The 23316-nt window shown below is 38.1% G+C and overlaps 2 protein-coding genes across 2 annotated transcripts; both read right to left on the bottom strand.

Annotated features, from left to right (window-relative positions):
* Positions 1-237: 237 nt before the first annotated feature.
* Positions 238-4513, bottom strand: LOC147864603 (FAD/NAD(P)-binding oxidoreductase family protein). Its single transcript, XM_087318721.1, has 9 exons — positions 4382-4513; positions 3225-3297; positions 2839-2976; positions 2595-2653; positions 2224-2291; positions 2058-2109; positions 1774-1923; positions 784-1383; positions 238-608 (listed from the first exon to the last, which is right to left on the bottom strand). The coding sequence occupies exons 1-9, from the start codon at positions 4475-4477 to the stop codon at positions 384-386; spliced, it is 1461 nt and encodes a 486-aa protein (XP_087174847.1). The 5' UTR covers positions 4478-4513; the 3' UTR covers positions 238-383.
* A 2326-nt stretch (positions 4514-6839) lies between these two features.
* ABCD1 (peroxisomal ABC transporter 1) lies at positions 6840-20225 on the bottom strand. The gene is made up of 25 exons (XM_087318719.1): positions 19943-20225; positions 19537-19813; positions 18084-18308; positions 17803-18000; positions 17248-17702; positions 17038-17176; positions 16607-16685; positions 16286-16524; positions 15900-16204; positions 15719-15824; positions 15424-15585; positions 15134-15233; positions 14948-15056; positions 12406-12496; positions 12208-12332; positions 9986-10135; positions 9819-9891; positions 9537-9717; positions 9274-9432; positions 8325-8462; positions 7986-8222; positions 7722-7879; positions 7515-7567; positions 7248-7326; positions 6840-7158 (listed from the first exon to the last, which is right to left on the bottom strand). The coding sequence occupies exons 1-25, from the start codon at positions 19969-19971 to the stop codon at positions 7054-7056; spliced, it is 3972 nt and encodes a 1323-aa protein (XP_087174845.1). The 5' UTR covers positions 19972-20225; the 3' UTR covers positions 6840-7053.
* Between the last annotated feature and the right edge of the window lie 3091 nt (positions 20226-23316).

Genomic DNA, 23316 nt, shown 5'->3' with positions numbered 1-23316 from the left:
TAAGATGACAGTGGATCTCTATATTTAAAGAATTAATTCTCCATACAAATGTTGACGAACTTCACCAACTTCACTCTATAATGCATAACTAATTTTACCACAACCTTCACATCATCTCAAGATTCAATAATGCAACATGGTCAATAAAATTACCACATAACAAATATTCATTATGGAAATAAGCACCTGAAGCTTTGTGTTACATATGAATTATATCAATAATCATAATTACAGGGATAACTAAATTATTACCAAATTTTATTCACATGCCATTATGCTTTGTTTTGTTTTATGCACTTACATAATTACCTTGAACTTTAAAATTCTTTAACCAGGGAATGAAGAGACCACAATAGAAACATTAAAATCGAATTTTTTTCGCTTCACTCAAAAAGTTTAGACCTGAGAAATCCACCTTCGCCTGTTGCATATGAAATCACTTGCCTTTTCAAAGGACTGAACAGCTGTACAGCGCTGAATGCGGCAGCACGGGCAGCATTTACAGGACCAATATCCATGCCGAAGACCCTCTGGAACCCATCTAAGATTGTCATCATTGGGACATTTGCAAACTTTTGTTTCCTCTCATATTCCTCCAACAAAGAAACCTGTAAAGGAATCTCTCTCTCTCTCTCTGAGTGACAAATGCATGTTCAGAAGGGAAAGTACTGGTGCATTCTAAAAGAGATAATGCTATATTTATCTGACAAAATAAATAATGCATCATAAATAAAAGATAAAGATATCAAACAAAAAAAAAACAATGAAGGTTGATAAACACACCTCGCCAATATCTGCACCAAGCTCAACTCCTGATTTAAGAACACTGACCAATGATGCAGCATCACCAAAACCAAGGTTTACTCCTTGTCCTGCTAATGGATGCACTGAATGAGCAGCATCTCCAACTAAAGCAAGCCGATGCAGAACATATTTATAAGCATGATTAAGCGACAAAGGAAAAGATGCCCTCTTGGATAAGCATTTGATTATGTGAGGAGGAGCTTCAAAGGGTTCAGAACATGATGGAACAATGCCAAGAAAATTTCCCAATGTGCCTCCTAATAGCTGAGATAATATGGAGGATGGAAATGAGCCATATTTGCTCACAAGTGCTTCATTAACGTTTGCAACAAAGTCTTCATCACTCATATTCTTCAGTTGCTGTGCTTGTTGTGGAGTAGTAGACCACACAATGTTGCTAAAATTGTTTCCAATAGGGAGAATGGCCAAGGGACCAGTAGGTAAAAAACGTTGCCATGCAGTTGAATGACTCTTTTCTGTCTCAAGGGTGCAAACAAGTCCCTCTTGTTCATATTGTCTCTTGAATGTCTGCAACCCAGCTAATGATCTGACCTTTGAATTGCCTCCATCAGCACCCACCTGACATAATTTGAATATTGATAATTATTTCATCAAGGTACACTAAAAGAATATAAGATGAGCTAACTTGCTTAATAGATAAATGTTCATACACACGGTATACTCACGCTTATCTTTACTAATGTGAATATCTAGAACATATACATATATCCGTAGCAAACACCTATATGGCACATTATTAGTTTATAAGATATGCAGCATCTATTCGTCCACTAGGTTTTGTATTTCTGTTCATGCATTAAGATTGTAGTGGTTGGGCTATTTGACCATTCACAAAGAAAATGTTTTGAATCCTTAACAATGACTATTTTGTATGACTGACAAAGAGAGACATTATCATTAACAAAGATATATTGTTTAAGTCAACTTTTAACCAGTATCCTTACCTACCACAAGACGTGTATGCAAACATTGTCCGTTATCTAGTTCAATTTGGGCCAACCCATGTCTCTGAAGGATCTCTTCACCACCACCAATAATTGCATCCAACTCAATAGATTTCACTGTTGCAGGAGAAATAATTGTAGCATGTCCTAAATCCTGCAATATGAAGAAATCACAATTGCATTCAAGCTCACAAACTTCGGGTAACATTTCTTATATATCTTTCAATAGATAGAAACATAGATATACGCAAATCAATCTTTAAAGAATGGTACAATTTGCTTAACTACCTGCAATGTTGAATGTAGTGCCATAAGAATAACATTGTTCTCCACTACATATCTACACAAAAGAATAAACATTAAGCTTTCAGCACACCAGATAAGACAATTTGGACAACACATACATCAGTATTCAAGATGAAAACATGATAGATAGCTATACTCATACACCTACCCAAGCACACGCTTGCCCACATCAGCAGCATTATAGCGAGTGTACCCTAGACCTGTATAATCCCATACCTTCAAATAGGAAATCAAATTATTTCAGTGTCATGTTCGGTTAAAAGCATAATCTCTGGGAGGAGAAACCCTGTAAATGAATATATATATATACGTATGTATGTATGTATGTATGTATGTATGTATGTATGTATATACATAACACCACACTAATCAACCAGGGACTACTCTACATCTATAGTAGATATCCAAATTCACATATGCATCTACATTCAAAAAATATTCTCATTCCAAATTACAGCAAAAACGTCTAATTTCAGAACTAAATCATTGAATCACCATACAATTTCAGAACTCGCATACCTGCATTGAATCAAATGGAGCATGCCTACTGTTTTCAATATATTTCCACGCATTAACATCTGTCATTAAAAAAACAGAACAATTTTCAATATAAAAAATACTATAAATCTAAAGAAACAGTAAAGATTCATCATAAATCAATCACATTTCTTGTAATGGTCAACCATAAAGATCAATCAAATTTCATGCAATTATCAACCACCTGATCAATGCATACTCAAATCTTCAACTTCACATACAATACCTTTCAGAAATTTCACTGTTAATGGTGTAATAGCACTGACTCTTGGATCTGGAACTGAAGGCAATTCTTTCCCTCCCCCAATAATAGATTTACTATCAACGATAGCCACCCGTAATGAGCTAGTTAGTTTGTCATTTCCTATGATTCATATCAAAAGAAATAATTTGTCAAAAAACTGAAGGAAATAACAGAGACTCTATGTACCCATTGTTAGGTCTCATACTCAATTATGCTCTTCCAAATAGAGGTTTGGTTGCAACGTGTAAGGTAAATAGCCAACGATTTCATTTTCGCTATGTAACCCTTGCTAGGTCACATAGGCCATTTATAATCTTTTAGAGACAATAATGTTTCTTTCTTTCTTTCTTTTCTATGGAAGAATTTACCTAAGCCACACGCAACTGCAGCCCCAACCATGCCACCTCCTACAATAACAACATCGTATTCTTCTGTTGGTTTCTAAAAACAAAAACCATCGGGAAAATTAGCTTAAGATGTGAGCAACTATTTAAAGGGAAAAAGGTAATTTACCACAGGACCTAAAGACCTTGATGTAAGGATGATCCACCGTATAATGAGATAAACCATTTATTAACAATGCAAGAGTTCTTGGAAATAGCATATTGTAAAAATGCCACAGCAAAACAAATGTATATAGTTTGGGTTGTTACATGAAAATACCAATCACTATCTTCATCAAGTTTTCACATCATCCAGTGTTCAAGTTTTTTTAAGCATCTTGTACTGGAATTCTTGCTGATATTGCTTCTTTGCTACAACAAAAAAGCTGCTTTCTTACTTTTGTGGCACATATCATTCTCTTTTTTAGCCACATTCATAATTCTTTCAGTGATTTATCATTTCTTAATGCTTGAATATCCTTTTAATCCCTACGATACATTTGTGTTTAATTAATCAAACATGGATGTAACTTAATCTGGCGTCTTTTCATGTATCATTTTCTTTTCAATCTGTCTGGTTCTTCTTGATCTTTCGCCTTGGTCTTCAACTGAATGTATACAATGTAGAAATCTTCGATAGCTCAATATCTTCTTCATCTTCAATAATAAGTGTTGAATCGACTAGATTTTCCAGGTTCAACAGAACAGAAACTCACAGAATCCAACGATTTTTGTACATCTCTTCTACATTGTTTACATATGTCATTTTCGTTATGTATGTGTATCAATATGTATGATGTAGGTATGTATGTATGTATGCATAGTGATAATGATGATTATAAGATCGGTATGGAGGTACCAATGTGTGTACATGTGGGACATAAGCATATGTATGTATAATTGAACTAAAATGCTGAATTTTGTGTGTATCAATATGTATGATGATTATATATATGCGCGTGTTTACATGAACACACACACACACACACACACATAAAAACGCACACGCCTTCATATAACATTTCATTTATTCCATGTTCTCTCTCCTAGTAGCAGGCTTCAATCGAATGCAATACGATATAAAGGGCCCAACTTTCTCTCCGTGCCTCATCTATCTTTCTCTCTCGCTCTCAGATGCTTACAGATGATTGTGTCGAGAGAGGGAGAAAACGAAGCTTGGTCGGCTTGCTCCATTGATGCCGCAGTGCGAACAAGGCTGCAGCTCTCCTCCTCATCATTGTTTCCTTCCGTCCGTCCCTGCGATTTAGAAGAAGGTAGAAACGAGATCGTCGTTTAGAGTCTAGACAGCAGTATTTAGATGTGCGCGTGTCGTGTCGTCTTCGTGAATCAGACGGAAATGGAAGGAGAGTTCAGGGGTAGTTTGGGAATTTCTTGAAAATATCAGGGGTAATTTGGGGATTTCTTGAAAATATGTATAGGGGGTTGTTTATATATACATATGTATCTCTATATGAGCAAATCTATGCTTCTTCTTCTTCTTTTTGTGTGTGTGTGTGTATGTCTCAATATACTAGGTAAGTGAAAACGTTCTCCTAATTTGAAATGAAAGAGAGATCAAAAGAGGATGACTTGATAGCCCAATTGCTCAAATTGCACATCTCATTAAGAAATGTGTCGAAAGCTTGAGCAAGCTTTGGGGTTAGAGGGCCACCGATCGGCCTTCTCCATCATTTGTCAAATGGTGGGTGAAGTTTGCATGGAGAGTGGCATATTTCTTGATATCGAGGCCATTGTTGTTGAACCACCATCACCTGTGAGCACACAATCCTTCTCCTTGATCTATTTAAACCTGTTTTTCACCTCATCAATACAATTTGATCCATGTCACATCAAAGAATTACACTTTCAACAATGACATTTCTATCATGATAAGGTGTAAAACTAATCATGTGGGAGTAAACTTTGTTACATATCAACCTTGACAACATCATGACTAAAGGACACTATCTATGCCCATGTGTGGATGAGGAAGCTAAAAGCTCATCTAGTAGCATCATACATGAGGATTGGGGTGAATATGGTGAGGCTAATGAAAATGTCTCGAGTGACATTGGCATTATAGCATGGCCAAATTGTATAGTTTCAAGTCAATCAACCCTTAGTGTCTTACAAATATGACTTTGAGATAGATACAAGAATCCACTACATACATCATCATGCATGTCATGAACGCAAAATTTTATTAGGTAAACATAATATAAATAAGACTCCATTAACTAGCACTAGAAAAGTACATGATATGTATGACGTAGCCAACCCTCTTATAAACGATTGTGGTAATGGAAAACCCCATTAGTTTGGATGCTTTTTATGTTTTCTTATCATGAATTTTTGTAACACCCAAATGGAAAACACCACTTTGGATGGAATCTTTGGACAACAAGGTTCCATATTCAAATCATTTTGATGTTTTATTTTCATCATGAATGTTTTTGCAATTGAATGAAAAAATCCACTCCTTTGGATGGCAAGGTTTCCATTTCTAGTCCTATTCATGACTTTTTCACCCTATATGCATTTTAATGTGCCCAACCCCATGATGACAATGTTGATCTGGGGTGGAATTTTGTCATCATTCACACCTTAAGTTTCTCTCCATACAACTTTTGTTCATCCCTTAATGATTAAGGTTGTCTTTGTACATCACTATGGAAGTTTAAAGGTCAACACAATGTTGTATGTGAATCCTCAGAAGGGAGTATGACCATATATTGGATAGTTGACAGGTGAATTAGTATCTTGAGTTCATCACAACAAAAATCCTTAAGCCATATCATGAGAATGAAATGTTGATATCTATGCATATTACAAAATAACTTGGTTTTGTACCCGTTACATTTTCAAATTACAGGTTCATACATGGTCATGCCAAAGACATTCACCATGTTTTTGTACTAATCATACATATTCATAAAACAAGCTGAGACAATTATCTGTAACCAATTCAATTTACAAAAGGATAATTAGATTATATGTACATTTTGAGGTGCCATGATTTACATATTCATAGATAACTCTAATCATATGAGAGTTGCATTGTTACATTACGTTTTCAAAACCAGCTTTGATAGAATGTTATTGTCAGAGACATGAACTAATGTAAGCATTAGATAAGGATAGAATATAGATCTAGATAGAAAGGAGAGAGAGAAAGAAGGGTGTCGATCCACCCGACCACCCCCGAGCGAAGGGATCGAGACAGACTCGAGCCTCGATCGACGTCCCATACCACCGTCGTGGCATCAAGTCGTACCTAGTGCTAGCGCGCTCACTACAAGAGTTGACCCACCACAAGACAGAGTCTCGACGTAGTCAACAAGATAATTAAATGAGGGTAGCTAGGCCTCTTATTTATAGCGATACCCAAGGCCCCCAGGCAAGTTCACACTTGGCCTAATGGGTTGTCTCAATCCCGAGGATTAAAAGTAATCCTCCCCTTCTTTACACTCTCGTTTAACCCTCACACTTATCCACGTGTACAGAATACTACGGTAAATTCTCATCACGGGATATTATATGGTCATGCCCGTAATAGTTATAGTGACATTTGAACCTAGAATGACATTTGAACCACAATGCAAAGAAAGAAAAAAAATTGAACTACTTGAAATGTTTATTGAACAGGGTGTTTTTAAGTCACTAATTATACTCAAACCTCCCCTTTTGGAGGATGATCTAGTAAAAGTTTGAGGGACATTTTGAATAGCCAAAAAACAAAGAATAACAAGGTGATTTGAACTCACCACCTCTGAAAAATATTTAGAAATGTCTTCAACCAAACCTATACAATCAATCAATATTCTCCATTATGAGTGGACCGTATTGATCGCAATTCCCATCCACCTTCACCATCCACCAAATTCAACTCCATGGAATGGAAAGGGATGAGGGCAGGCCTCTGAACAAAAAAAGAGCCCCTAATTATGTGGATTCTAAAAAACAGAAGTGATTATAAATAACATAGCTCCAAATTCTTGTTTTCTTCACCTGGGAAATGGTGACCACTGTTATATCCATTGCAGTCGCCAGCTTGTAAAGATGCTCTTCAACATCTATGCTTGTTGCACTTCAATTGAAAATAAATGCATTATTTATAGCACTAAACATTTATTACATTATTTAAGTTAAAATAAAATATTTAAATCAATTTATAGAAAGAAAAAACTGGAATAGTAAATTAAAAGGAAAAATGTAAATCATGTAAGACACAATAACATATGAAAGAAAAACAGGAGAACCAGCGAGAGCACATACTTTGTGCATTCATCCAAGATACCATACTTGGGCTGATGGAAAAATAGACGAGCCTGCTCAAAGTCAAGATAAATGTTGATAACAGTGAGTATGATAAAGCATCTGAAACTAGTCTAAACAAAAATCTCCCCGGCCCAGAGAATTTATTTATTTTGGACAATGTACAAATGTACATGTATCCATGTCAAAGAGTTGAAAGACACACACCATGCCAAAGCGTTGTTGTTCGCCCAAGGAAAGCATATCCTCCCAGTTTGTGACAGTATCCCATCCCCCCTCTCGTTCAAGCAAATAAACGAGTCGAACATCCTGCAAAGTTGATAGCAATTTGCGATCAAGTAGATGTAACGCTTTATCTCGATCTCCTGTTAAAATATCACAAAGGAAGATATGCATCAGCACTTCTACTCTTAGAATGTAGAGTAATATGAAATAGAGATGCCCAATTTGTATCTTAGAAAAACGGAGAACCTTCATTGTATGCTTGTGACATTTTTGTGATGGCATCTTCTAGTGTCAAAGGATATATAATCTGATCCCTAAGTGTCCCTAGAGCCGTATAAGGCTGTTGTGGTACATAGAAGATATCTTGGCTTCGCCCCACTGTATACTGATTATCTGCTGTTGGTTTCGCAATTCTTCCACTTGCTATTGGCCATAATCCACCAAGCACTCGGAACAAGGAGCTCTTCCCAGCACCATTTGGCCCTAAACATCCATATTTAAGCAAATGGTTGTTGAGTTGTTATTCATCCTTGGATAAACAATTTTGTAATTGAAATTAGTCAAAAGACTACATCCATTGATCACCTGTTACTAGCAAGCTTCTACCAGGTGAAACATCGAAACTCAATTTCCTGGCAAGTAGCTTTTGTGCTGGTGTCACGATGTCTACTTCAGAGAAGGTGATAACATTACTATTCTCCACATTGCTTAGATCCTCCGACTCTGCCAGCATGTTATATATTCTGAATATCTCAAGTTAACACATACTTTTGGACTTCATTTAAATCACTAAAGCTGATCCATTGAACAAGCAGCGATATACATATTGCACAAACATACTAAGTCAAAGGTGAAACAAGATGTGAAAAATAAATATGCGAGAATGACGTATGATATTGTTTCTTCACAGTCGATGCACATATAATGCATATACAGAGCCAGACATAGAAAGAGACATGAGTCTGAGCAAAAGTATGGACTTTATTATCTTTATATTTTTGTTGCTATGCTTCAAAGAGGTTAACAGGGCCAACGGGAATTATTAAGGTTTGTGGCCTCTCAAAGCACTATTAGAAGACAGTAGAGTATAATACAACCATTTTTATGGTATGTCCTCAACACAACACAAGAAGCTCTCATACAAAATTTCTGATCATGCTGTGAGTGTATGATTCTCTCTATAAGTCTGTATCTTTTGTGACAGAAATCCCCATCTGACATTATGCATTCCACAACAAATTATCTTTTATAAAGAGCCTTTGTTCGTAGAAAAATTCTTCTCTAGAAAAGAAACTATCTTTTACGTATCTGTGTAAGCAACTGTCCCTTCTCATCACTCTAGAGATGCAATCTGTTACTGCCATCATTTTTATGCACAGCGGTTTCTTTCCTTCAAATTTAATCAGTTTGAATTCTCTAGGAAGAGAGAAAGACATGATTCAGAGAGAGATATCACCTACAAGCTAGATGAACATGGATAAACGAGGAGATAAGAGAGAGATCCAGTAATTATTCAACAGAAAAACTGCAATACCTTTCTGGGCAGCATGAAGAAGCTCGTCCAACTCTGATATTCTGGATATGCCACCTGAAAGTTCAAGGAACTTGCGATACAGTTCTAAAAGATCCCCAAATGCCAAAAAACTCTGTGATACAACTGAAGCTAAGAATCGCAATGCATGTGCCAACTCCCCTGGAAATAATCCACATTAATAAAGAATAAACAAGAGATAGGAGAGTATACTATATAGATGTGTAAGTATTCCTTATTGTATAGTTCCAATTACGTTTTCCAACCTTGAACTGATATAGAAGCACGATTCCCTCGATGTTCCATTGCATATAGGAGACTCAATCCCCATGTGACATTGTGCGGGAGCTGCTTGGTAATGAATTCATCAGCAATCCCAAATATCCATCTCTTCCTCAGGAGCTTCTTGGAATGCTCGAGTAAGGCGGTGAACCGTGCTTCAATCATCTATATTTAAGATGGTTGCGCTTATTTTAGCTGATAACTACTATACACACATTACAATGGGACAAATTTGAAATGTAAATAATGTATCAAAAGGATCTTACCGCTTGTTCACGAGAACCTCCGCCAAAGAATGCAACAGACTCTGCATGTGAATGTAGCCTTGAATGCATGTACCTTACAATTGCAAATCATAGTTTTCATTACATGAGCCCCCAGCATCATATGGAATCACAGAATATATCCTAACTTCCAAGTACCATGCACGTACCGGAACAATCCTTCAAGTTGTTGTTCTTGGCTTGACAAAGCACCAAAATTTGGTGTTATGGAACGCAAAAAACCTAGACCAAGGAGCATGTATGCATACAGTATCACAACACCTCTCCTTCCTGTTAACATTTTCATTCTCCAAGTGAACCTGTAAAATATAAAGTGAAGAGTATCAGCAAAATTATATGACATTGCACAATGAATATAGAATGTTGAATCTCATGAAAGAGGGCGCATTTCACCAGCACCAGATATCATCAAGATATGGGCAGATAATAACTTTGAGATAGTCACGAGAGAATATAATTGTCTCTAATAATGAGACCCAACAGTGACACAATATGATCAACACAAAAAAAGAGCATGTTTAGATCTTAATAAATAAGGAATATGAAATAAATATCCACCCTGATTCTAAATATGTATGATATCCCAGACCAAGATTAGAATAAACAAGAAGTGTCAAATGCAAATACTGGTACCTATATGAGTATCAAAGAAAGATGAGTAGCATTGAAACCTCCAAGCAAGATGATCGGAGGAAGTTTCAATGCTTGTTGAATAATCTTCATTGACTCACTCATTTTGTTGTATTTCTCGAGAACCCCCAAATAACCTCATCTAAAATCATATAAGGTGAACTGCAAATACTAGTACCTATGACGTATCACATAACGCTGACTAGCATTGACGCCTCCAAGCAAGATGGCCTCCCCATTCTCATGAACTTCCAAATATCCTCATCCAAAATAAGATAAGGTGATTGAGCTTGGAACAGAATAACAGGAAGTGCATAGAGGGAAATAACATATGGCAATGAGCAGTCTGCGTTCATTTACCTCCATCTGACCCACGTGTATATTTTCATCTCTACGGACAATGCAGACAGTTGAACTCTTTGAAAAACACTGTGACTCCATCAGACCCTCTCATTGCCCATATCTATTGTCTACAAGTCGACTCCCATATGTATCATGTCACTCTTGGAAGAGGATTACCAAATACTTGGTGCGTCTATGAATAAGATAATGGATTTGCCTTTACATCTCCCCTCAATTACAATTTGATGTTTCAATATAAGGGCTGAAACCCTATGCTTTCGAAGCTCAAGAAAGAGAAACAGAGACAGAAACAGAGAGACTCCCTACAACAATACACCTAAAGCCAACCCCTAAAACGTCACTGCAACATAAACCCCCTGAAAATGAAGCAGAAAGAAACCCTGAAACTCCTAAAAGCAGCAACAAAGAGAAAGCCAATGAGATCCAAAAATGTTATAGCATGATTTCAGTTGATAACAATTCATATAAGAGAGATTGATGATTCAATAAATACACACTAACTAACCCAATAATTTCATGACACCCAAAAAAAATCAATGTCACAGCAGAAGTTATAACATGCACAATGTCAAAAGTAGTTCAAAGATGAACCACCCAAACATCGTGCTCAAAAAGCTTGCATACAAAATCAGTTTCAGTATGAGCTGGATCATTCTAGCCATGAAAACAGAACCATGGGAAGTCATCAGCAATTCCTTTTACATTTCCAGGATACAAAAAATCCTGGTCAATTATATCACTCTCATAACTGTGTTTCCACACTATTCCTCATTAAACTTTCACACTTCCTAATTTCTGTTCTTCCAAAATATTGATTAGAAGTTGGGGATAGAAACTTGGATATAATTTGAATAAGGCCAATGAACGACAAGTTGGACTTCCTTTGGAATATGCGCAGTGATGGTTCACACTTCGGAATCACCAACTATTCAGTTTGAGCTGAACTGAACAGCAAAACCACGGGTTAATGGGTTAATGGGTTACCCAGTTTGATTTGGTTTGGTTCAGGATTCCAAATTTGTAAACGGTTTGGTTTGGGGTTGAAGGTTCAATGTGATTCGGTTTAAACCTTTATGAACTTAACAATATAATGTTACCGGCTTTTGGGGGAACTTTGAAACAATTCTTTAGTTTTAGTTTTCTTTTGAGTTTTAACCACACCACTGCCGATTACTATTCTAATTAGTGTGAGCAGAATGATCAGGAAAGACAACAAACAAATTTCAGATTTGGGTGTTAGAGCTGGAAAGCTACGAAAAATGTTTGCAAAGAAAGCATAGTGTTTGCTACGTTTGATAGGAATGCTATCATAAAATAGGGGGTGAGAAAACAAGGTGTTGATTACAACCACTTCAAAAATATGGTGTCGTGGACTCACCAAAGAATATCTACTGATGGTTTCACCATGCCGGTTACAAGACCTGATATATCTGCCCCAAGCTTTTCCACATCTTGAGTTACTCGTTGGTCTGCATCAACTTTGTTCTCCGATAAATGAAAAACCTGTGAAAGACAATGCTTTCTAAACCTAAAAAAAATGTTTCAAGAAACTAAAAGTAGAGAATTTGGATCTTACCTTGTAAAAGGCATTATTACTGAAGTATAGGCTTGAAAGGTGTTCTGTCATTCTCTTACGCCATCCAAGGGACAACAATGCTGTTAAGTACCTGTACTTAGTGTGTGAGATGTACATAATGACAGTTTATTCTAAATATACTACACATTTTAGGTCAAAATTTTAAGCCATATAATGATACAAAAAAGAACTCTATGTCAGGAAACACATCACACTGATGCAATAATTGGCATCAGACACCATCAAAGATCTTCCATGTGTGCTACAGTAAGTTGTATGTCTCAACAAATAGATTATAGAACTGATAAAAATCAATCGAATTGCTAATAGCCCCAAGGGTGCCTTGAAAACCAGACTGAACTCCACATTCTGACCAAGCTTCCCACCTCACTTCTTCTTTCACACCATAATCTGCCCATTCCAGTTACTCCATGCCAGTCTTCAGCACCATATTGGTTCACGCTTATTTGCCCTAACCCAATCTACATTGATGTGCCATATTATCCACCAAACTTGCCATGTCCCCAACCAACCTTGCCCTTCACTTCCATATCACATCTTGAGCCTTGGCCCAACCTCATCTTCCATGTATATTCCTTCCCTCCACTTCCAGCCTACCCTGGACTCATTCTACTCGGTCTTTGTCGCAATCAGGATTTAATTTATGTATATCAGCTTCTAAAAGGAATAGTTGGTGAGTTGGCATAACTAACATCCTCTCATGGATATGTAGCACTTGTGCCCTTGAAAAAATATGTACACATCTCCAATTCCAAGAACCATGAACTAAATGGTTAGTTGATATACTTGCAACACCAACTATTCTCTATAGCGTAGAACTTTGGGGACTACCATTCACAGGTCCATAACTTCATAGATTTGGATGTACCTTTAGTCTCAATAACATGATATCAAGAAAAGCATCAGTGCCCCATGATAAAATCCATGCAGAGCTAGGACCAGTCCCAATAGTCACTGAGTTATTATTCTGATCAGTGACTAGTATCCCACAGATTTGGGGGTTCCAGAGCAAAGGTACCCAAGTGCCAAACAGCTGTATGAAAATGGAGAAAATCATTGTTGGCATGCTGAAATGCAAGATGGTCCCAATTGCATGAAAGTATAAACACACCACCCCATTCCAATATTGCTTGGATTATTCACAATTGAGCATTGCTAGACTGGAAAGAAATAGATTGATCCGAGTTTTTATAATAAAGGATAGGGAAAGAACAGGGATCAGTTCTAAAACATCTCTGGGTAGGAAGATGGCCCACTATAAGGCATTCATTTGGCACGTGTTGCTGCATGGATTTATAATCAGGCCTTATATAGATACACATGCCCTCCATAGTGTGATAGGACACTTCAGGATATCTTCAAATCAGTTATCAATTGAAATAGGCAGATGTGCATGCAGACCTACAGAAGAACAGATCTGCCAACTGTGCTATCAAGAGGTGGAATAGGACAAACGTTATGCCCACCATTGTGATATTTGTTTATGAAACAATAGGTAGATGTTGCTGCCTCTTCAAACAAGGGTTTAGCAAACTATGCAATGTCATGGAATACGACCAATAGTCCTTGGGAATCTTCTCACGGGAAGTCAAGAGACATAGAGAGAAGATGTTTAAGGACAACCATAACTGCTCATCCGCAAAAAATAATCACGACTTTCTTTAGCTCCGTCACTCCTCATGCTACAAATCACTCAAGTACTACACAAGTTGGGTCTTGCTCAAGACACTCGAAAGGGGTTTTGCAATAGATCACAGGCAATCGCACTGTCTTGTGCACATACAACACAACCTTCTGGACCACAGCAAAATTGTCACCAACAAATAAAGACGATTATCACCCGGCAAAGATCCTTCCCTTGCTTATGTTTTCCCATCTTGTGCAATGTACTCATCTACCTCATCATTGCAAAGAGCACAGAGTACCCACGAGAGGGGACAACCTTGCTTGACGCCTACAGTGCTGACAACCTTGCTTCATGATCTTGGGCCCTCCCAGTTTGTAGACTGTCTACTCCATTGCATAACATATTAGCAGTGAAGAAATCACACTCATGCCAACTCGTAGGAGATTCAATGGGAGTGGATGGACAAGGACTCAGAAATTTGCAATCTTATCCCAAGAATACCTTATAAACATCCTGCTCAGTGCCCAATAAATGCTCTTTTCTTCCTCTGTACTAGATGCTGAAATATTATGCTAACAAAGACAGACATATCTCTTAAGAAGCATATGAGACCTATTCCGAGATAACACCTGAAAATGTTGTCTCATATTGGAGAACCTCAACAAAAAATAAGTAAATATGTCAGTTACCACACCTACCAGAGGTAGCATCAGCACATGAGTCAGATCTATCATAGAAATTCATCCACATCCCGATAAACCATAAATAAAGATAACATTGATGAAATTACCAATCTGGGTATGCAGCCTACACAAGCAGAGAAACAGAAAAATGCAACACCTTTCTTCATATAAACTCTTTAAATAATACATAATTATCTTAAACAGTGTCCACCTTAAGGATGGTGCAACAACTGCAGATGCTGCACTTTGGAGCACGCTTACACCAGTTAGACGAATGAAAGCTGCTTTATCCTGCTCAAGTACATGTTTGACACTTGTTCCTAATCATGACCACAGTTCTGCTTGAGAAACATCGTTGTAACATGCATGAATACACCAATAAAAGGTTCGAACTCACCATTCAAGTATGCAATTCGATCAGAAATCCAAGTTCGTGCAACTACAAGCAAGGCAACAGATATCAATTGCGCACCTTGTTTACCATACAAGCTTGGAACCTGGAAAATATACAACTTATCATGTTCTCAACTTGAATTGTTACACTCAAAATCATCAATGGGCATGTTTATGAAAAGGGCCTAGGAAACTATCATCATTTTTCAGAGAACATTGCAGGCCTAAAAAAAACACAGATGGTACAAACTATAACAATAATTTTTCATATGCATGGCAGCTATGCAGGCATACCAATATTTTTGATAAAGATGCCACTCTGATTGGCATACTCTGAGCTTCACTTTTCAATCTTGGAACCCGAGGGATGAGTGCAACAACTGAGGGTGGAGGAGACCTGGCAAGAATCGCTGCTATGTACGATTCTGTTGTTTGGGATGTATAGTATGGATCATCCTAGGTGAGTTCCAGAAGGATAATTCGTCCATTAGTTATTTTTGCATGAAATCTATTCTCAAATAGAACCTCCGAATTTTGTCATTTTATTCTCACAAAAAGACCAGTAAAAAGGTAAGTTTATTTATATTACTTCTTTTGGTGTTGCAAAGACTCTTTTCACCGTTAGTGCATCATTCTGGCGATCAGACATAGCTATTGGATTCACTTGTTGATCTTCCTGTGACGCTCCACCAATGCTGCACCACAACTTGTATCAGTAAAGCAACCAAAATAAATATGCACTACACTGCAGTAAAATACTCATTAGGTACCCCTTGTAATAGACCGTCGAAGACCCTTCTCCGTCCAAAGATAAAACAATATCGTGAAATGCAACAAGGGCAGGTCTATGAGATATAGTGATACAAGATGTGCCCATTGCTCGCACTTTGGCACAAAACCTTTCTTCCATGTCTGTGGTCACAGCACTTGTGCATTCATCAAGAATGGCAAAAGCAGGCTTATGATAGAACAATCTAGCCATGCCTAATCTCTGCTGCTCCCCAAGGGACAATTCATCCCCCCAATTGACTTCAGTTTCTAATGGGTAGCGGTCTAAAAGATATTCTAAGTCAACCTGAATTAGCACAAAAACATCATAGGTAAGATGCATGACCTTTTTCTGTTGAACCAATGGCATACAGCACATTATTCTTACATTTCTCAAAAGTTCTCGCATTCCTTGCTCAGTGAGTCTTTCAGTTTCCTCGCTAGCTGTAAGAGGATAGATAAGCTGATCTCGTAAAGTGCCAACTGCAGTGTACGGCCTCTGTGGCACATAAAAAATCTCTTTATTCAAGGAAGATCCAACCCCTGGCTTTGCAATACAACCAGCAACTAGTGGCCACAATCCACCAAGAACACGAAACAACGAGCTTTTTCCACTTCCATTTGGACCTGTAAAATGAGCAATATTCATTAGAACAAAATAACTTCTCAAACGTGGAAATTTTGAGTGATAACATCCATCCAAACCTACCAGTGATGAGCAAATTTGAGCCAGGTTCAATTTTAAGGGTAAGATTTTCAACTAACGTGTTTCCAGTTGGAGTAACTACCTGCATATAAACACCTCAGGATAAATAAATTGACCAGGAGATGAGTGCATAAATTGCTTGCTTCTATGGCACAAATATGAACTATTTACAACTCTTGGGAACATAGACTGGATCTTCGCTCACAAATTACCAGCAACTTCACGATAGATATTTGAAAGTTTAAACAAGAACAGAGGTTCATGCCGTACCTTTTATTCAGCTAGAACTTTCTTTCTCAAACATGCATTCATTCATACAAAGTTCACAAAAACTGCACATGAAGATGGGTGAACTAAGCTAAAATTATTATATGAGTATATCTAAATATGCATACAAGAGGATAGGATGCTTAATCATTTCCAGCCTGACATACCTTTACTCCCTTAAATTCAATATGGTTTGCTTCAACAAAGTAGCCTGCATTTTCTTTATTTTGACTAGCTTGACTGGTTCCTGATATTCTGATCTCTTTGGCAACCAGCATTAATTCCCTAATCCGATCTGCATAACCACTGCAAGTGCTGACAAGTAAGCTTCTGAAACCAAGCAAGCATTGCCCCAAGTTCATCAGTAAACAACAAACCTGATTCTATGCAGCTTGCGTGAACTGAAGGCTAAGGTTCCAAGGGCTTGGAATAAGGATATAATAACACTAGTATGATAGCGCATGTTACTCAACATATCAGCTCGCCCTGATGTTGAATGATCCGGCCTCAAGTTACCAGAAAAGAATGGCTCGATGATCAAAACAACACCGACGGTGGCCCCAAGATACTTCAAAGTGAAGTCCTGGATTATGCCAAACCACCATTGTGTGTGCAATACATTGCTCAAGTGCTTTGTAAGAGCCCGAAATCTATGTGCAACAATTGAAGACTCTCTATCTTGCCCCCCATAGAATGCAATGCTTTCAGAATGTGCTCGAAGTCTTGTATGTACCTGTCTGTACTCTCCTTCTAATTGTTGTTCTTTAGACATCAACTTTCCGAATGGAGGAGAAACACTCCCAGTGACAAAGCCAGCACCAAGCACATAAGCCTGAAAATAGAAATGGTACATCATGAATACATGTCGAAAAGAGCCATCCTCAAGTCATACAATAACTACATTGATGAGGAAATTAGAGAAGCTGTGATACCAAAATCCACACTGCATACTTGGGACTTGCGTATGAACACAGTCGCCAAGTGTAAAGTATCCCATCAAAGAAAGCTGTCAGGTTTTCCTGAATGACCTCACTAAGTTCAGATGAGAACTTAGGTATATCACTAGCAATCCTCTGTTCCGGATTGTTTATTCTTCTATCTACATGTGACATCTTGTAAAATGTCATATTCTGCAAAAACAACAATGGACTTCACATACCAAGTATCATATCTGACCAAAATTTATAAAGCACATGTACGATGCAAGAAAAACCTTGAAGTAATCAGCATGAACACGGTCTGTCAAGATTTTTCGGAACTGCAGACTTAGTGTTCCTGTAATAAACTTTGTTGTTGAAAATAGGGCTGACTGCACTAAGCAAAGGAATAAATTCTCAATAATCAGCCGAGTAAATGTTGAGGGTTGTCCCAGAAACGCAGCCTTGAAGAGAAAACCTTGAACTCTTGCCAATCTGTTGCTCAAACCCGTTCGTAAAGCCTGCAAAAGCACAGAATTAATTTAGAGGGTTCATAGGTTGACCCAAATTTGGAGCTTATAAGTCACCCAGATTTAGGAATCATGATGAGGTCAACCTTAAACAAGGAAACTGTAATGGGGGAAAGGTTCACATGTTTTCATTAAATAGTTCCTCTCTGATATGTAGAGGGAAAGAAATTCTTGTGGAATTCGTCCAGTTCTAGGAATCATGAACAAGATCCTTATACAAGAAACAGTAATGGGGGGGAAAGGTTCGTACATTTTCCTTAACTTGTGATATGTGAAGAGAAAGATATCTGTGTTCTATTCATTCATTATTGCAATACTAGTCATTATTCATTCGTTATTTCAATACTAGTCAAGCAAGATAACCTTCCAACGTCACCATGAGTACAAGTGATAATCTAAAGCCAAGAAGTGATAATCTAAAATCCTGGCTCTCAATTTTCTGGCATGGAATGGGTCTCTCAGGTTCATTCATTATTTCCATACTAGTCAAGCACAATAATCTTCCAACAACACCATGAGTACAAGTGATTTTGATGTTGAGATATCCTTGCAAAGAGGTTTTTAACCATTACGGGAGCGCAACTATCAGAATGTATACCGTGGATATTTCTGTAGGCTTAATCAGCAGGTGTGTGTCCCTTGGCCATTCATAGTCTGAGAATTCCTAAGCTAGCCTGAAGGCTCTAACAGATTTACCACTGCATAAATTCTAGCTCACAATAGAGATCAATCACACAATACAAAACAAGCAACCTGCAACTATACCAGTGCTCAAAATTCTAGCTCTCTATAAAGACAGATAACACACTATAAAATAAACAACTGGCAAATGCATCACATAATATAAAAATGACCTGATAACTACACCAACAGTAAAGCTCTACAAAGATCAATTGCATAATAAGAAATAAACAGCCAATAACTGAGCCGATGTTTTAGCTCTCTACATAGACTATCAATCCAGAAAACTAAACAGCAAACAAGAAATGATAATGCTCAAATTATAGCTCTCTATAGAGATAATTGATCAGGTAATACAAACAAGTGATAATGATGTTGAAATTTGCTTCTAAAAGGAGTTTTCTCAAGCATTAAAAAGAGAATCCATACCACAAACAAGTGATAATGATGTTGAAATTTTCTTCTAAAAGGAGTTTTCTCAAGCATTAAAAAGAGAATCCATACCACATATTCCAAGAAAATCGGTAAGAGGACTTACCGCTATGGCTGCTAAAGAGAGTAGAGTTCTCATCCCTTTGGTCCCCATCTGAGCAATCAATAGACTTGCAAGAGCATTCAAAGACTTCATCCCTGATCTTTTAATCTTTCTTCCACCTGATAATTTTCCATCGGTAACCACTTTCTCTGGTAAGGACCCATTTTCACTTCCTTTCGAAGAAGAAGAAAACCTTGGCTTTTTCCTGTTGAAAGAAGAATGCAAATATGCGAGGCCTCCACCGGCTACTAATACGGAGGCAGCTACCACTATAGCCTTTCTGCTCTCGAATAACAAGAAAACTCATGTATAAAATAAATGATGAATAAACAATTAATCTAAAAGACTTACATAATGGACACAATTTTTTCTTTTTCTTTTTCTTTTTTCTTTCCTTGTAACCAAATACCTCTTCGGATTTTTTACAATCCTCTCCATCAGAACAGATTCGGCTCTTTACTTGGACTCAAACCACTTTGATCTGCAGAGAATTTGGGGAGGTTCTTGTTTCTTTCCCCATAAGGTGGGGATTTGAGAATCCGTTCTGAATCCTCTGCTTTCAGTGAATAACGATCTAAGCGAGCCTTTTCTTACTGAAGCTCAATGGGAGAATTGGTGCTTGTGGGTATTCTTCTGAGACTGTTATTTTTGGAGAGCGAGCGAGAGAGAGAGAGAGAGAGAGAGAGAGAGAGAGAGAAGAGAAAAGAGAAAAGAGAGAACAGAGATATAAGGGGGACACTATACATATGTATTACTTTCAATTACATCATTAATGAAAGGGGAGAGGGGAGGGGAGGGGAGGGGGGTTGTCCTTTAAGGCAAGTCCATTCACACTAGGTATGCTTTTTAGGTGATTGTAGTTAATGTCTCCTTTCCTTTTCTTGTATATACATAAATATATGAGCCTCCATACACCCTCCTCGGGCTCTCAATGGTGATAAATTTGGATCAGAAAATAGGAGCCACTACTCGAGATCTCGTCCTAGTTGAGCCACATGGTAATCATATTAGTCTTGCCTACTTTTTCAAGTGATTGTTGTTAATGACTTCTCCTTTTTGCACATGAAACATTGGCTCTCGCTTTGGCTTTGTATCTCGATGACTTGATAAATTTGGATCTTGTGAGTCCGTCGATTTGGAGTCATTATTTGAAACCTCTCCCTAGCTGCATAGTATTCATTTTCTGCTCCTCTGGTGTGCCCAGCAAAATGCATCATTCATTTGGGAATTCCAGATGTAAATTGCTTGGAATGTGTTGATTCAGCCTAAAATCAATGGAGGGTTGGGTTTGATAGATCCATTGATGCAGTCAAGAGCTCTCTTGACTAAGTTTGTGATAAGAGGATTGTTGCCAAGATCAAAAGTTTGGAAAGGAATGTTTTTAAATCAGTTAATGCAGTTGACTCCTAAGATAGGAGGAGCATGGTCGCCCTCTCTAAAGTGGTTGTTCTTGAATGACATGAAAATGCCAAGGTGGAATCTTGCATCTAATAGATTTTTGCTAGGAATCATAAGAACTGGGGATGCAATTAAATCATTTTTGCTTAAGGACAACCCGTCTACATGGGATGCATTACTTAATTAGCCTATGCTTGCCAATTCTCTATTTCGGGATAATGCAAGAAAAGTATTGGGCCTGCGAACTCACCTTGCTTAGGGTAAATTGGATAATGGGTCAGTTGCATTTGTAAGAACATGGACTCAATTTCAGCAAATGTCACAAGAAGATCGACTTGCACATCTACAATCAGTTCATGGTGCCAAGATAATGATGGCTACCATATCAACAACATATTCTTCATTTTTTGCAACTTTTCAACCTAAGCGGGAACATCTATGGTTTGGATGCTTCACCGAATGGGTGTGTTTCTTATTTTGAGGTCCTAGACAACAATAGATTGCAATCTTATACCTTTGATTGCAGTTATCTACAAGAGTTGCGGAGTGCACCAATTTGAGTGGTGGCTAAAACTGGAAAGAAATGGATCCTTGATCCTTATCCGTCAATTACTCATATGTGTGATATCTTGTGCTTAATATGCAAAAGATCTTGTTGCACGATTAACGTGGGATCCCGTGGTTTTGCTTTGGTCACACTCCTTGGGGGAAAAGATCGTAAGGGTCCCCTTCTTTCAGTACTAGTAAAACCTAGAAGATCATTACTACCCTCTCAAAATGTAACGACACCAATAGCTTAGAAACATTGGACCAATTGGGGTGTCTCAACTTTGCATTTGAGAACATATTGGAAATGGATTTGGTCATTCAAGGGGCCAACTAAAATTATTCTCTTTCGATGGTTATTAGTGCATATGGCACTACTAGTTGGTCATTCATTGAAAGGGAATGTAGCACCCAATTTGCGGTAATGTGGCTTTTGCCATGAACCTCATGAGACTACCAATCATGTCCTATGGTATTGTCCCTTTGCTCAATAAGTATGGAAGAAAGTTATTTATTTATTCCTAACAATCAATGTAGGTTGCCTATTCTCATGGAGATCAGCGATGTGGGGAGTATTACATTCCAGTTTGATGTTGTATGAGGCAAATGATGTTCACGAGGCAATGACAATACATAATAGAATATTGATATTAGTTAGTCCCTTCCAGCAACCTTGAAAGCAGGTGTGATATGTCCAGATTTGGAAAATAGTGACCACAATAACATTATGGGCATCATGGAAATATCGTTGTAACTGACTTTATGATGCGGTAGACATTCATCTCTCATATGTGCTATTTGAGATATGGGAAAACTTGCTGACAATAGTCAGTGGCCAGTATGATAATATGCAGGGTTCCCCAGATGTTGTGAATAAGAAAAGGGAAAAAGCTTCTTCACTTATGCAAAAAGTTGCCCCTGCGTACAATGTCAACTCAAGAGCCTCAATGGCAATATTGACTTCCATGGACTCTTTCTTGAATATCAACAAATGTAAACATCTTCTACAAAGTTCGATATTTGGTCATAGGATTATTTTACATCATTGTATAAGAAAAGTTGTAACCTCCTTGCCAACTAGGTTCAAGTTGTAGCCTTCGGGCGTTTTTTCTTAATACTATTGAAGAAAATCCTTTAAAAAGAAGAAGATGAAGTAAAGTTCATCCACATTAACAAAAGAAGGAAGAGTGATCATTTAGGATTTGTGCATAGTTTTTACATTGTGATTCATTGACACCTACAAGACTACTAATTTGCATGTACAACAGTTAATAATACATGACGGCTGTTGAGAAGCTTATGAAACTTGAAGAGACTACACAAATAATAGGGTGAAAAATATATGGCCATTACTGTTGGGAGACAGGTCCCTCCGGATGGGAAGGGAGAAGAACAATGCTAATAAGCAAACTCGGCCGAGGCCGATAGGCCGAGGCAGAAACCGGATGAGGAGTACCCGGCTACGGAGAGCCGGATGGTGCGAGGAAGAAACCGATGAGGAGTACCCGGCTACGGAGAGCCGGATGGTGCGAGGAAGAAACCGGATGAGGAGTACCCGGCTACGGAGAGCCGGATGGTGCAGACCCAGTGAGAACCGGATGAGGAGTACCCGGCTACGGAGAGTCGGATGGTGCAGACCCGGTGATAACCGGATGAGGAGTACCCGGCTACGGAGAGCCGGATGGTGCAGACCCGGTGATAACCGGATGAGGAGTACCCGGCTATGGAGAGCCGGATGGTGCAGACCCGATGAGAACCGGATGACGAGTGCCCGACAAGATCTGGATGATGCAGGCCCGGTGAGGAGCGCTCTCCGGATGAAGAGACATATTTGTAAAT

This window comes from Azolla caroliniana, unplaced genomic scaffold (assembly GCF_043228905.1).
Source record: "Azolla caroliniana isolate FFs.n. ecotype wild unplaced genomic scaffold, voAzoCaro1.0.p SCAF_4, whole genome shotgun sequence".
Taxonomy (NCBI): domain Eukaryota; kingdom Viridiplantae; phylum Streptophyta; class Polypodiopsida; order Salviniales; family Salviniaceae; genus Azolla; species Azolla caroliniana.
This window is presented reverse-complemented; position numbering and strand designations above follow the sequence as displayed.